The sequence below is a fragment of the Sorex araneus genome, chromosome 4 (assembly GCF_027595985.1).
Source record: "Sorex araneus isolate mSorAra2 chromosome 4, mSorAra2.pri, whole genome shotgun sequence".
In the NCBI taxonomy this organism is placed as follows: domain Eukaryota; kingdom Metazoa; phylum Chordata; class Mammalia; order Eulipotyphla; family Soricidae; genus Sorex; species Sorex araneus.
This window is the reverse complement of record NC_073305.1, coordinates 196,706,335-196,719,676: the sequence shown is the minus strand read 5'-3', so window position 1 is coordinate 196,719,676 and position 13,342 is coordinate 196,706,335. Positions and strand designations below refer to the sequence as shown.

The 13,342-nt window shown below is 56.9% G+C and overlaps 1 protein-coding gene across 2 annotated transcripts; it reads left to right on the top strand.

The window, feature by feature from the left end:
- Positions 1–1,718: 1,718 nt before the first annotated feature.
- Positions 1,719–5,287, top strand: IFT22 (intraflagellar transport 22). Of its 2 annotated transcripts, none has more exons than XM_004620858.2 (5): positions 1,719–1,850; positions 2,756–2,832; positions 2,928–3,017; positions 3,257–3,459; positions 4,686–5,287. In XM_004620858.2, exons 1-5 carry the CDS (start codon positions 1,812–1,814, stop codon positions 4,832–4,834), a joined length of 558 nt encoding a protein of 185 aa, XP_004620915.1. In that variant the 5' UTR covers positions 1,719–1,811; the 3' UTR covers positions 4,835–5,287. The 2 variants fall into 2 exon arrangements, with proteins under 2 accessions (XP_004620915.1, XP_054991282.1); XM_055135307.1 differs by having other exon boundaries at positions 1,748–1,850; positions 2,725–2,832.
- The last annotated feature ends 8,055 nt before the right edge of the window (positions 5,288–13,342 follow it).

Below are 13,342 nucleotides of genomic sequence, written 5' to 3'. Positions count from 1 at the left end.
GAAAGTGATGTTGTTGGGGCTGGAGCAGTAGCACAGTGGGTAGGGCATTTGCCTTGCACATGGCCGACCTGAGTTCGATTCCCAGCATCCCATAAGTTTCCCTGAACACCACCAGGAGTAATTCCTGAGTGCAGAGCCAGGAGTAAAGGAGTAACCCCTGTGCATTGCCGGGTGTGACCCAAAAAGAAAAAAAAAAGTGATGTTGTTGATGAGGAGAAGCGTTTGGGACCACACCTGGTGATGTTCTAGGGCTACTCACGGCTCTGTGATCAGGGGTTACTCCTGGTAGTGCTTAGGGTCAAACCCAGGAGGAACACATGCAAGGAAAATGCTTTTTCCCATGTAGCATCACTCTTGGTCCCTTAAAAGCAACTTCTGGTGGCGGAGTGATGGGACAGTGGGTAAGGCTCTTACCTTGCATACATCTGATCTGAGTTAGATCCCTAGCATTCCATATGGTCCCCCAAGCACAGCCAGAAGTAATTCCTGAGTGCAGAGCCAGGAGTAACCCCTGAGCACTGCTGGCTGTGACTCCCTCCCCTCCAAAAAAGCAACTTCAGATTAAAAAAAAAAATCATCATTGGAGCCAGAGAGATAGTTCAGTGAAGAAGGTGCTTGCGTTGCATGCAGCCAACCCAGGTTTGATCTCTGGCATTCCATCTGGTCCCCGGAGCACCAACAAAATGAACTGTAGAGAGATGCCTGGTCACTAGCTAATCATGATGAATTTTTGGCAATATTTGTTTGTATCATAATTTGAGAATATGTAAATAACACTGCACTGATATCAGAAAACATTACATATGTAAATTGCATCATAGTGCTTGTTGTATGTCAATTATATCACCATTAACCAAATTATTCCTCTTGGTGCCCCCAAATGAAGAACGAGGGGGATGAGGAGAACAGTCAAGCAGAGGTTTAGCAGAAAGGCCTGAGCAGACAGCCACATAGATGGAGGGAGTTCTCTCAGCTAGGCTGCTTGAGAGGAGAGAGTTTTCAGACCACACACGGCTGTGCTCAGGGCTTACAGGGGACCATATACCCAGATCTCCTACGTGCACGGCAAATGTCCTACCCACCGCCCTATTTCTCCTGTGGCTTTTCTGATCATTTATAGTGACATCTCTAAAACTGGATTTATCTGCATACTTTTTGTCCCGCCGGTACCGTAGGGGCAAGCACATGTTGGCTGGTATTCTCGGCTCAGAGAAAATTAATTCGATAATTAATTAATTACATCTCATCTGAAATGTAGTGGCTCGGTTACTGAAGGCTGACCTCACGACAAAATGTAGCAGCAGCTGACACTGACCAAAGTCAAGGTTCCCCTAGAAGATCGCGTGCACGGGACCCCTTTACGGAGGTCAGAGACTCATTGACCCCAGACCTTCTCCCCACGGGCCAGGGCTGTGACGAGTCTGTAATGCGGGCAGTTTCGGGCCAGACAGACAAAGGCGCCGCGATCTGAACTCTCCGGGCACCGAAAAGAGTAAAGACTAGGGCACCGCAACTCCAGCCCTCCCGGAGTCGCATTTTCAGGGTCTCTACAACGAGAAATTTGGGCCACGAAAGTTTCTCTTCTCCTCCCTGAGCCTCTGCAGCCCAGCGAAATGCCAGTACCAGGAACTCCCAAGCCCCGCCCACAGAGTGGCTCCGCCCACTCTTGACAGGCCCCTCCCACTCCCGTCGGTCCCCGCGGTGCGCGCCCTATCTCCCTGGCAACGGAGGCAGCCAATCAGCGCGGTGGCCTCCGCTCCGCCTTGACGACGGCGGCTCGGCGCGGTGGGTCCCAGACCTGCCTGTGAGCGATGCTGAAGGCCAAGATCCTCTTCGTGGGGCCCTGCGAGGTGAGGCCGTTGCCGGGATCGGGGCCGGGTTCGCGCCGGCGGCGGGGCTCGAGCGAGCGTGAGGCGCCGCCGGGGAGGACGGAACCAGCCGCGGGCCTCACCGTGCACTTGGCACTGTTGGGTCCTGACCCGGGTTAACTGCGACCGGGAGGCGCAGAGTCGCGAGCGGCGTGGGGCAGCCCGAGTTTAGGCTCGAAATTCTTTCTTTCGCACCGCGGGTGTCCCTAAGGGATTTGCGTGTGGATCCAGAAAACCTGGAGGATAGAAGAGAAACTAGCTAGTGACGTGTGCGTGGTGGTGTTCAGTGGAAGCGAAATCCACGCACGGACATCGCTCCGTAAAAAATATATATGTATATATATTAAATTTGTATGACAGATGATTATTCTCCACGTTGAGACTTGTCTGTTGAAACCCAAATGCCCCGACCCTAGCCTTGAGCCTAGGAATCCAGTAGGTCTGGAAAGAAACAATTTGTGTTTTAATGATGCTGTTTGTTGGGCGGGAGAGACAAACAGGGGGTTAAGGGAGTTGCCTTCCACCTGGCTGACCTGGCTGGTGTTATCCCGGGTACCAGACACGATCCCCCAAGCACTGCCAGGAGGGAGCGCTGAGCTGCTCTGAGTGTGGCCCAAGGCTCCATCCCACACATGCACACACAACTTGTTGTGAGGGTCACTCTTGGGTAGTGAGCTAGGATCTCTGCCTGTGAGGCCTGTGTGGTCCCATGAGCCACATTCCTGACCCCCAAAACAAGCTTCCTTCCTGTGGCTCTCACATTAGTGGGCGTGGAGCCCGGCCCGGCACCTGAACCCCAGAACAACTTGTTCCTGCAAACTGGTGTCGCGCTGCCCACTCTCCTCTCTGCCCTCAGCCTGCCCCTCTCCGTGCCTTCCTTTGCACAGAGTGGCAAGACGGTGCTGGCCAACTTCCTGACGGAGTCTTCGGATATCCCTGAGTACAACCCCACCCAAGGCGTGCGGTGAGCAAATCTTGTCCCGGCGAGCCCCCACCTGCCACCCAGCCCCGCTTTTTGGCACCCGCAGCGTTCCTAGCGCTCCTACGGTTTGTTTTCAGGATCCTGGAATTCGAGAACCCAGATGTCATCACTAACAGCAAAGGCGCCGGCTGTGAATTCGAGCTCTGGGATTGTGGCGGAGACCCCAAGTATGGTTCCTTGACACAGCGGATGGCTGCCTCAGTGCTCCATACCCTGAGCTGGTCGGGCAGGGGAGCGCCCCGCACCACCCCCTTCCCGACCACCCTTAGTCCTTGATTGGTGGCTTGGAGCTGCTCTCTCAGCTTCCCAGATTGGCTCCTGCAGCCCCGGGGAGTCCCCGATCGAGAAAGCATTGAGAAAAGTGTGTCGAAGCCGGGACCACCCAGCAGTCACGTCTGTCTTGCAGATTCGAGTCGTGCTGGCCGGCCCTCATGAAGGATGCGCAGGGCGTGGTGATCGTCTTCAATGCCGACATCCCCAGCCACCTGAAGGAAATCGAGATGTGGTACTCGAACTTCGTGCAGCAGCAGCTCCTGCAGGACAGCCAGTGCCTGCTCATCGCGCACCACAAGCCGGGCTCGGGCGGGGACAAGGGCAGCCCGCCTCTGGGTGAGGGCCAGGCACCGCGCCTGCTGGCTCCCGTGCTCCAGATGTTTATATGTGGCTCTGCCCTGTCGCATGCGGTCATGTTCATCCTCCTTCCTTCCTTCCTTCCTTCCTTCCTTCCTTCCTTCCTTCCTTCCTTCCTTCCTTCCTTCCTCTTTTCCCCCTTTCCTTCCCTTCTTCCTTCCTTCCCTCTCTCCTTCCTCCTTCCCTCTTTTCTTCCTGTTCTCTCTCTCTCTCTCTCTCTCTCTCTCTCTCTCTCTCTTTCTCTCTCTCTCTCTGTCTCTCTCTCTCTCTCTGGCTTGGGCCACACCATTGGCTCTCAGGGCTTCCTCCTGGTGGGGTTCATATGCAGTGACGGGAGTTGAACCCTGGTCAGCTGTGGGTCAGCCTTCCCCACTCTACTGCCTCTCCTCAGCCCTCCCCCACCTTTTTTTTGGTGATGCAAGATAGTTTTTATTGAAACTTATTTAGAAAAATGTGAGGGGAGGGGGAATGAGAAGTGTGTGTTCAAGAGAGAACACAGGCTTCTCCAGAGTGGAGCCAGGCAGGCAAAGAAACATCGAGAAAAGCCAGCGAGATGCATGCTCGAGGGAGAACAAGGGCTGGGAGAGCAAGCCCGGCCTCTGTCTGTCCTTCCTTCATTCCTTCCTCCCTTGTGTCCTCGTGTGGGGACCATACCCAACAGTGCTCGAGGACTGCTCCTGGCTTGGTGCTCAGGGCTCCTCCCCCAGGCAGCGAGTCTGGGCCTCCCGCCTGCAGAGCCTGAGCTGCAGCCCCCGAGCCCTCTCGGTGGCCTCAGCATGTTTCTTCTGAACTGCCGGAGTGGGGGGAGTGGGGGTAGCAGCCTCCAGCCAGGCCACAGCCCCTCTGAAAGAGGCCCAGAGGGGCCATGCTGCCTTTGCAGCTCAGCGGGGCTGTGGGAGGAGGAACCTGCCACTTGTGTGGGACCCGCCCCATTCTAGAGGTGTCCCCCAACCCCGGCCCGTGACTGTGGAAGGTGCCACCCTCCATGTGGGACCCCTTCCCTTCCAGTGCAAAGAGAGAGCAGCACTGGGTGCCCCGGTGGCTAGGTCACAGGGCACAAAAGTGTCGTTTCTCCAGACTGAGGTCAGGCCAGAGACTATCTGGGGACTCTAGAAAGTTGGAATCAGCTTCTCCAGGGGCTCATTTGGAAGGAGAAGCGCCTGCCTGTGAAACATCCCACCTGATCCCCCATTTTCCCTTTAAAGCACCACCCTTGAACAAGTTGAAGCTGGTGCACTCCAACCTGGAGGATGACCCGGAAGAGATCCGGATAGAATTCGTCACGTATTTAAAAAGCGTCATCAACTCCGTGTCCGAGAGCCGAGACCGGGAGGAGATGTCCATCATGACCTAGCTGGCCTCTCGGGGTGCCTCCAGGTCCCCGGAGTGAGAGCTTAGGCCCGGCAGAGCCCACACACTGCCCAGAGCATGGGCTGCTGTCTGCCGGGCCGCCCTGTGGACTGTCCGTGCCCGCCGGAGGGTGCCAGGCTGCTGCCACCTTTGGCGGGCTCTATGCTGTCTGGGTGCCACCCACCTGCCCCAGACCTCTCCAGAGCTTTCTCTGCACCCGTATCATCATAAACACCATGGAATTGGGCCAAAGAGACAGTGCAGTGGGCAGAGGGCTCCCTTGCAAGGCACCCTACCTGGGTCGGATCCCTGTTGGGTCCCCAAGCCCCACCAGGAGTGACCCCTGAGCACCACCGGGTATGGCCTCCAAAAAGAAGAAAGAAAAACTGTGGAATTGTAGTGGCCACAGCCCAGGACTGCAGCAGTATTTTAATACATAATTATCAGTTTGAGTATACTTTTTAATCTCTTGGTCCAGTTTCTCTCCTGGGGGGTCATATGGCCCCCTCTGGGCTTCTAGTGTATTCTTCTGGGGACACAGGTGAAAACTGTAACCTGGCGTAATTCTCAACCTTCAGGAAAGATTGAGCATCATCCTTCTGTCCACTTAACCAATAGCGTTTATGAGCTTTCCTGCCCTTGGAGGGACCAGTGGGACAAGCATCCCCGGGGGGCTCTGTCCCTCTCCTGTGCCTCCAAACTGGTGTAGCTGCCTCCCACTTTTCCAGGAAAAACTCAACTCCCCACTAGAAATGAGGGATTGGGGCCGGAGCGAGAGCTCCGAGTGCTGAGCACAGGCTCTGCGTGCGGGAGGCGAGCATGGAGCCAGGCGTGGCCCCTGAACACCCCTGGGTGTGCCCCCCACCACTAACGAGAAAGAAGGGGGCTGGAGTGATAGAACAGCGGGGAGGGTGTTTGCCTTGCATGTGGCCAACTCGGGTTTGGTTCCCGGCATCCTATTTGTCAGTCCACCAGGAGTGATTCCTGAGTGCAGAGCCAAGAGTCACCCCTTAAGCATCACCGGGTGTGGCCTAAAAAACGAAAAGGAAAATAAATGAAGGGCGTGGGGGCAAGGGGCATAACTCAGCAGTCAAGCATGTGTGAGGCCCCAACTTTGATCCTGGCACTGCAAAAAAAAAGGAATTACAAGAAACATCGAAATAAATGAAATGAGACCTGGATGGCTCAGTGCCTAAAACGCTTTCTGGGCCAGAGAGAGTAGAGCAGGGAGGGCACTTGTCTTACATGCAGCCGACCCGTGTTCAATCCCTGGCACCCCATATGGTCCTCCGAGACCCACCCCCAGGAATAATTCCTGAGTGCAGAGCCAGGAGTAACCCCTGAGCACCTCCAGATGGGGCGCCAGAACCAAAAAAGTAAATAAAACACCTGCTCTGCAGGCATGATGTCTCGAGTCCGACCCACAGAGCCACCATATGTGCTGTTGCGCTTTATCACACAATAGTCTGATCTCACAGCCAGGTGTGTGTGAGCGCTACAGCTCAAGTGTGGCCTTGGCAAGCCTGTGGCCAGAAGTGTGATCCCGGCAGGCAGGAAAGAGCCTCACAGTGACCTCCAGCCAGCACCACCGTCAAGCCCCACGCGTCGCCATAGCAACAGAAAGGACAGAAGTTGGGGAAATTCTTTTTAATACGCACTTGGAAAGTGATAAATTGCATGCGGGAGGAAGCACTCTGCTTTGAAGTGCCAGGAACAGATCGCATATTTCTGATGTGACTTCCAAATGGCTTTATCAGTGACATAATTCTCTGCATGTATGATATGGGTCATTCTTCCCGTGAAACGGTGTCTGCCAACTATCCCCACTTCAAAAGGAGAGTTCTGGGTGCTTTGATATGGGCAACACCTCATTTATCTTTCTGCACTCCATTATTCACTCCTCTCTAGGCGGGCTGATGGTCTCTGAAAGTATGCCTCCTTTCGCTGAAGCCTCCAGCCAGATCGCACCCACACTTTGGAGCAGGCTTAATTACAAATTTTTAGACATTCGAAGTGTGCTTGAGGGAAAAACCAACTCCTCTATTTTAGATTTTAATTTTACCAGACTTTTGAGATAAGCACTTTACACAAGAACTATTTTTTTTAAAGTATTCACTTGTGTGACTTTACAAGGTTCAGGAAACACCTGGGTGTGAGTGATTTCGTATTGCGTGATGAAACGTGAAATCCTAACTTTTTACGTATTTTTTTTAAATACGTAGTTTTCTTAGTAGTTTTCAAGAATATTCTGCAAATCAAACTACTCTTGGAATGTGCTATATCCTTTGGTGGTGGGGTGCGTGGAGGGGGAATGCAAATGGAAAAAAAATACAAAATTATCTGCCTTTTAAAGCGACAGGACTTTGAAGTATCTGTCATAAATGAGAAAATCCTAGCTGACGATGGTTCCTAACCGTGAGAAAGTGGCGGGAGGCAGTAGGTGAGGACGGGCGTACAAGGGAACAATTCTGGGAGCAAGTTGGCGAGGCCAAGCAGTGCCGGGTGTGAAGGGACAGGAGGAGAGAGGAAGGCGCATGACCTCTGCCGCAGGTGCTGGGGGCGTGGTCGTCACTCGGGGACTACATTTCCCAGGGGCCCGCGCGTCCGTGGAGACAAGCCCAACAGGAACTGTGCTCTCCTTCGTGGCTTTGCATCCAGATATACCGTTCTCTCCTCTGTCACTCTACTCTGTCTCCCACTCCTCAGAAACCCAAATACTCTCTCGGGTTTGTATCCTTGACAAGAAGCCGAAATGACCGTTTCGGTGGCGCGCGACCGGAAGCCACGCGTCTGGGGGCTTCTGGGAAATGTAGTTCAGCCTTGGAGGGGGCTACCCTGACCTTTACCGAAGGGTTAGGCTCCCTGAGGCTTCAGAACCGAGGTTTCGGGGCGCTCGCCGCGTCTCTTTGGAAGCCGTGGGCTCGCGGGCCGTCTCGCATAGAGCCACACGGAGGGGGTGGAGCCACCGAGCCGCGCGTCTCCCGGACAACCGCTCGCTGCGGAGCACTCTGGGAAATGTAGTCGGCCGCGTCGTGCCCGCGCCCCGCGGAGCATTCTGGGAAGTGTAGTTGGTCTTTTCAGGTCCGCGCCCCGCGGAGCACTCTGGGAAATGTAGTCGGACCGTTACCTCTGGCCTCAGCGGTCCAGCAGTTGGCTGGAGGGCGCGAGCCGCTGCCGGACTTGCCCGTCGGATGGGCGACGCTCTCCTGGCGGCCAGGACGGCCCCCTCCCGTGCCACCCCGGCCTCTCGGCACCCGCGGTCTCAGACGTACGCCCGTCGGATCTCGGGCTCCCTCCTCACGCGTGCTGTCTAGGGCGGCCAGAGGCCTGGGGGGCATGTTTCCCGCCTTTTGATGAGACCCCCCATGGATCCGAGCTCGGAGCGGGGTCCGAGTGGAGACCCGGGCCGGCCCAGCCTCGTTCGGGGAGAAGGGGCACAAGCCCCTCGCGGTGGTCGCTCCCAACCGTCGGTCCTGCCTGAGTCCCAGCGCCAGACCCAGCCTCGGGCTTGCTGACACATGTGCCAAGTGTCCTTCCCTTCAGCAAATCACAAACGATTTTTTTTAAGTGTCACGGAAAACTGGAAGATGATGTCATCGTTTCCATCTGTTGACTCAAATCGGATCATGATTCTGACAACCAATTGTGAAACGTTTAACGGGCCAGAGCGATAGGACAGCAGGGAGGGCACTTGCCTTCATGCGGCCAACCCAGGTTCGATCCTGGCACCCATATGGTCGGTCGTCCAGGCTCTCTCAGGAGTAATTCTTAAGTGCAGAGCCAGGAGTCAGCCCTGCGCATCATCGGGAATGGCCCCAAAACAAACAAAAAGAAAATAAAATCAAGAGAGGAAGGGAGAGCAGAAAAAAAGGACAGTAGACAACGGGTAGGGCACTTGCCTTGCATGCTGCTGGCCAGAGTTCCCTCCTCGGAACTATGTATGTTCCCCCAAAACCCTGCCAGGAGTTATCCTTGAGCACAGCTAGGGCTATGGCTCCCCCCACCCCCCAAAAAAAGAATCAAGAGACCCCCACAGGTTGTGTTCATTACACTGTGTACTGGGGAGGCATGGGCTAGAGCGATAGCACAGTGGGTAAGGCATTTGCCTTTCACGTGGCCCACCCAGGTTCGATTCCTCCGCCCCTCTTGGAGAGCCCAGCAAGCTACTGAGAGAGTCTCGCCCACACAGCAGAGCCTGGCAAACTACCCACTACCCATGGCATATTCGGTATGCCAAAAACAGTAACAAGTCTCACAATGGAGATGTTACTGGTTCCCGCTTGAGCAAATCGATGAGCAACAGGATGACAGTGATGACTGGGGAGACAGGAAAAAACAAAAGAAGGATCAGGAACATTGAAGATAGGAATCTTTTTTTTGGGGGGGGGGTCAGTCACACCCAGCAATGCTCAGAGCTTACCCCCAAGCTCTGCACTCAGGAATTACTCCTGGCAGTGCTCGGGGGACCATATGGGATGCTGGGGATTGAACCCTGGTCAGCTGCGTGCGAGGCAGATGCCCTCCCTGCTGTACTACCACTCCAGCCCAGAGTCATTTTAAATGATTAAAAATTGTTGTGGGGCCAGAGGGATTTAAGGCGTAGGCTGACCAAGGTTGGAACCACAATGCCGCATAGTGGCAATCCACAATCCCTTAACATCTCCAGGTCTGAGCCTTGCGACCTCTGGGCACCCCCAGGTGTATCCCTAGAGACAGCTGAAGCAGTGCTCTGCAGGTGAGAGCCCCAAACCCGCCCCCAGCACTGCATGGTGCCCTCCCAGCAGCCAGCGCCACCGAGCTCAGAGATGGGGCACCCCTGAGCACTGCAGCTATGGCCCCAAATCCAAAGAAGAAAAGTAATTTAGATCATATCTGGGAAATGGGATGGAGGAAGACTGTACTTTGAACAGAGGGCCACACTGCAGTGCTCAGGGCTTACTCCTGGCTCTGTGCTCAGGGATCACTCCTGGCTCTGTGCTCCGGGAACCATATGGGGTGCCAGGGATCCGAATGCAAGGCAAGCGCCTGGACCACCATGTTATTGCTCCAGCCCCTACAGTAGAGATTTTCTAAGACAGGAGAAAACTCGGCCTCCCCCTTGGCACACTGATGATCTGCGTGTCTCCGTAGGAAGGACCCGGAACCAGAGGGCCCGCCAGCCTCAGCCCACTCAACTCCAGCTCAAAGGTTAATCTGGGGACTCCGTCCCTCCAAGGCAGTGATCAGAAGCAGCTTCCAGGCCATGGACACCTCCCAGGCTGAAAAGCAGGACAGGAGCCCGATCTGACCTGGGAGCTGACTCTGAGAGGTTCTCAGGTAATTGGGGGCCAGTGAGGAGAATGAACCCCTTCCTTGTCTTGGTAAGTCCGGGGTGCCCAGCTGAGCATCCTTTGTTGCCAGAGGAACACCGGACCCCGCATTGGGCCACGTGGCCCAGTTTTCGCCTTCAAACCACGCTCCACGCTGGGTCTTGCCACTCTCGTGCTGTTGGGGAGTGTTTCCTGGTCCTCCTAGCAGGGTGAGAACCAGCCCTGGCTCCTGAGAACGTCCGCGGGTCCTTCTACCTGTCCTTCCGGCCACGAATGTTTCCCCTGTTCCTGCTTCTCTGAAAAGGAGGTGCCAGCAGCGGACCCCAGTCACCTGGCTTTCAGCGAGCAGAAAAAGGACCCTGGGGCCTGAGCTCACTCAGGACCTCCAGGAGCAGTTCCACTTGTGGCCACAGGAGGGAGCTGTTTGCTCGTGCGTGAGGCTCCTGGTGGCTCTGGTGGCGCTGGTCCAGGCCCAGGCCCAGCCACTGTGGGCCCAAGTACGGCCACTGTTGCCCCATGCCTGGCCCATGTCAGCCCAGGCTGTGTGCACGTTTCGCCCCCACCGCTGGGCCCAGACTCTTTGGGCCCAGATTCTCAGACCCTGAGGATCGGGGGGTGGGTCTCCCTGTGGTAGCCCAGACCTCTAGGAGATGAATCAGCTCAAGAACTGCTCCTTCGTCCCCCACCAGCCAGTTCCCGGGGCTCAGGGGCAACTCTGGGCTCCCCTTGAAGGCCTTGCATGACCGGCTTCCCCTCCTGTCTCCACCTACCCCAGCTTCTGTATGTGTGCGCACACATGCGCACACACACACACACTCACACACTCACACACACACACATGCACGCACGCACGCACGCAAGCACGCGTGTGCGCGCCCCATCACAGTCCACCCCATGCACCCTCAGAACCACACTCATGCTCACCAGCTCAGGCAGGCGACATGCACCCAGGCTGCTCACGCCCCCTCCGGCTCACATACACACACTCACACACACCCTGTATCCACGTCCCTCCATTCCGCTGCTCCTACACCCCCACACCACCCTGACATACATGTGCATGCGTGTGCTCTCACACACGCGGCCCCTCACATTCACGGGCTGGGTGAGCCCGTGGACCACAGGGGCACCCGGGAAGTGCCCCCAGGCCCAGAGAAGGGACAGAAAGTGACCCGGAGTGCACTGACAGCACCAGGAAGGAGAAGCCCGTTGTCCCTGTGAAAAGGGTCCAGCTGGCGTGGCCCTGAGGGACTGTGGGGGCTGCCCGGGCGCTGCCCCAGCCACTGTCCTCCAGGGGTCATCATCGGCTTCAGCAGTGCCCAGGGCGCCAGCAAGGCCATATCTGGGACTTGCCCTTTCTCATTGTGTTCTGTCCCCGGGGACCTCTCATGGCTGCCCGCGGTGCGGGGGGCCGGGGGCTCTGTGTGATAAACAGAGCGAGCATCTCCCCGTTGGTCACATTTAGGGCCCAGAGGGCAGGGTCCACAGGGTGAGGCTGCATGCTGGGCCCAGGGACTCACCTGCTCTAGCACCTCTTCCTGCGTGACCCTCTGGGCACCTGGCTCAGACAGAGCTGACCCTTGGAGCGAGCACCCCCTCGCTGCCAGCGTTCCTCCTCGTGGGGTCAGGCTAGCGGGATGTTGTAATCGGGACATGCAGGGAGCACGGCTTCTCTCCCCCGCTGAGCTGACCTCAGCTGTCCATGATCCCATGTCCGGCCCTGTGAGTTCTGGGCATCTCTGGGTCCCTGAACCGTCTTCCGGCCACGCCTGGAGGGGAGGCCAAGCGCCTGTGGGTCACAGCGGGGAAGCCAAAGCGTCACGAGCAGCCCCTGGGGGACCATCCCTCGCCCACGCTCCACACCCACCCGCTGCTGCCACATGAGGGGGCGAGAGCACCACCCTGGGCCCCCCCCCCCTGAAATGCAGCCATCCTCCATCCTGGCCTAAAGCCCCCTCTTCCCTGAGACCCCCGCACGGGAAGTTTGCTGGGCTCTCGGGGGCTTTTCTGGTCCTTCTGACTGGCTTCGCCTTTTCCTCCTCAGACTGACTCTCTCTGACAAAGAGAAGCGTGTCTCCGCTGCGGCTCCCAGCCGGTCGCCATCGGTCCCATCAGACGGTGGCTCTGGGCCATGGAGGTCTTTCCTCGCCCACCTTTTTTGCCTGTGCCCCCGGGAGCGAGCAGGTCGTGAAGGCAGCGACTGTGGAGTGGACGTGGAGCCGCCGCCCGAGGCCTGGTGAAGTGCAGGGCCTCCTCCATGGACTCAGAACCTGGCACAGTGGGTGATGGCACCACCAGGCAAGCCAGACTAGCCACCAGCGCTGCCCCCACTTCTGTCTGCCCATCGCCCCCAAAGTGCGCAGCCAAGCTCTGGCCCTCTTGCCCGCCTTGCAGAAAAGGCCCATTTTGTCAGATGCAAAATGGAGGGGGGCCATGTTTGATGGCATCCAGGGCTCTGGCTGGACCCCCACCCCCAGAGGGGCAGAGTGCTGCCCCCACTGGGAGCGGTTTCCGGGGACCCAGGGAGGGTGGAGCAGGAGCTGCTGAGTGGCCAGCCCCGGGGCTGAGGGACCCCGAGCACCCGCTCTGGTCACCCACATCAAACTATCCAAGGGGGACACAGACCCACCCAGTGGGGCACCCGGGTAGGTGACCCTGAAGTAACAGGCCGGGGCCTCAGGAAATCGATGGACAAACTGGGTTGGAAAGGAAGCTGGGAGGTGCCTTTGTTTTTTTTATTATTATTATTTTTAATTTTTTTAGAGGGGTCACACCCAACGATGCACAGGGGTCCCTTCTGGTTCATGAACCCAGGAATTACTCCTGGCAGTAATCTCATATGGCAGGGGACTATATGGGATGCGGGGAATCGAACCCGGCTTGGCTGCTGCAAGGCAAATGCCCTACCTGCTGTGCTGTCGCTCCAGCCCCTGGGAGGTGCCTTTGGTTTCTAAAGACGCCCCCCCAGCCCCCCAGGCAAGCTCAGAGACTGCTGCAAAAGGCCCAGGCCAGCCGGACACGCCCTTTGGTCCCTGGCCGCCTGGCTAGGGGCCCACACGCCTGATCCATCGGTCGTCTCTCCTGCCCGCGTCATCTCTGTCCTTCTGACGCGCCCCGAGGAGTGAGCTCCTGCCTCAGAAATGAAGGCAATGGGGCTTAGAGAGGTTAAATAACTCGCGCAGGTCACCCGCTTCCTTAGCTGG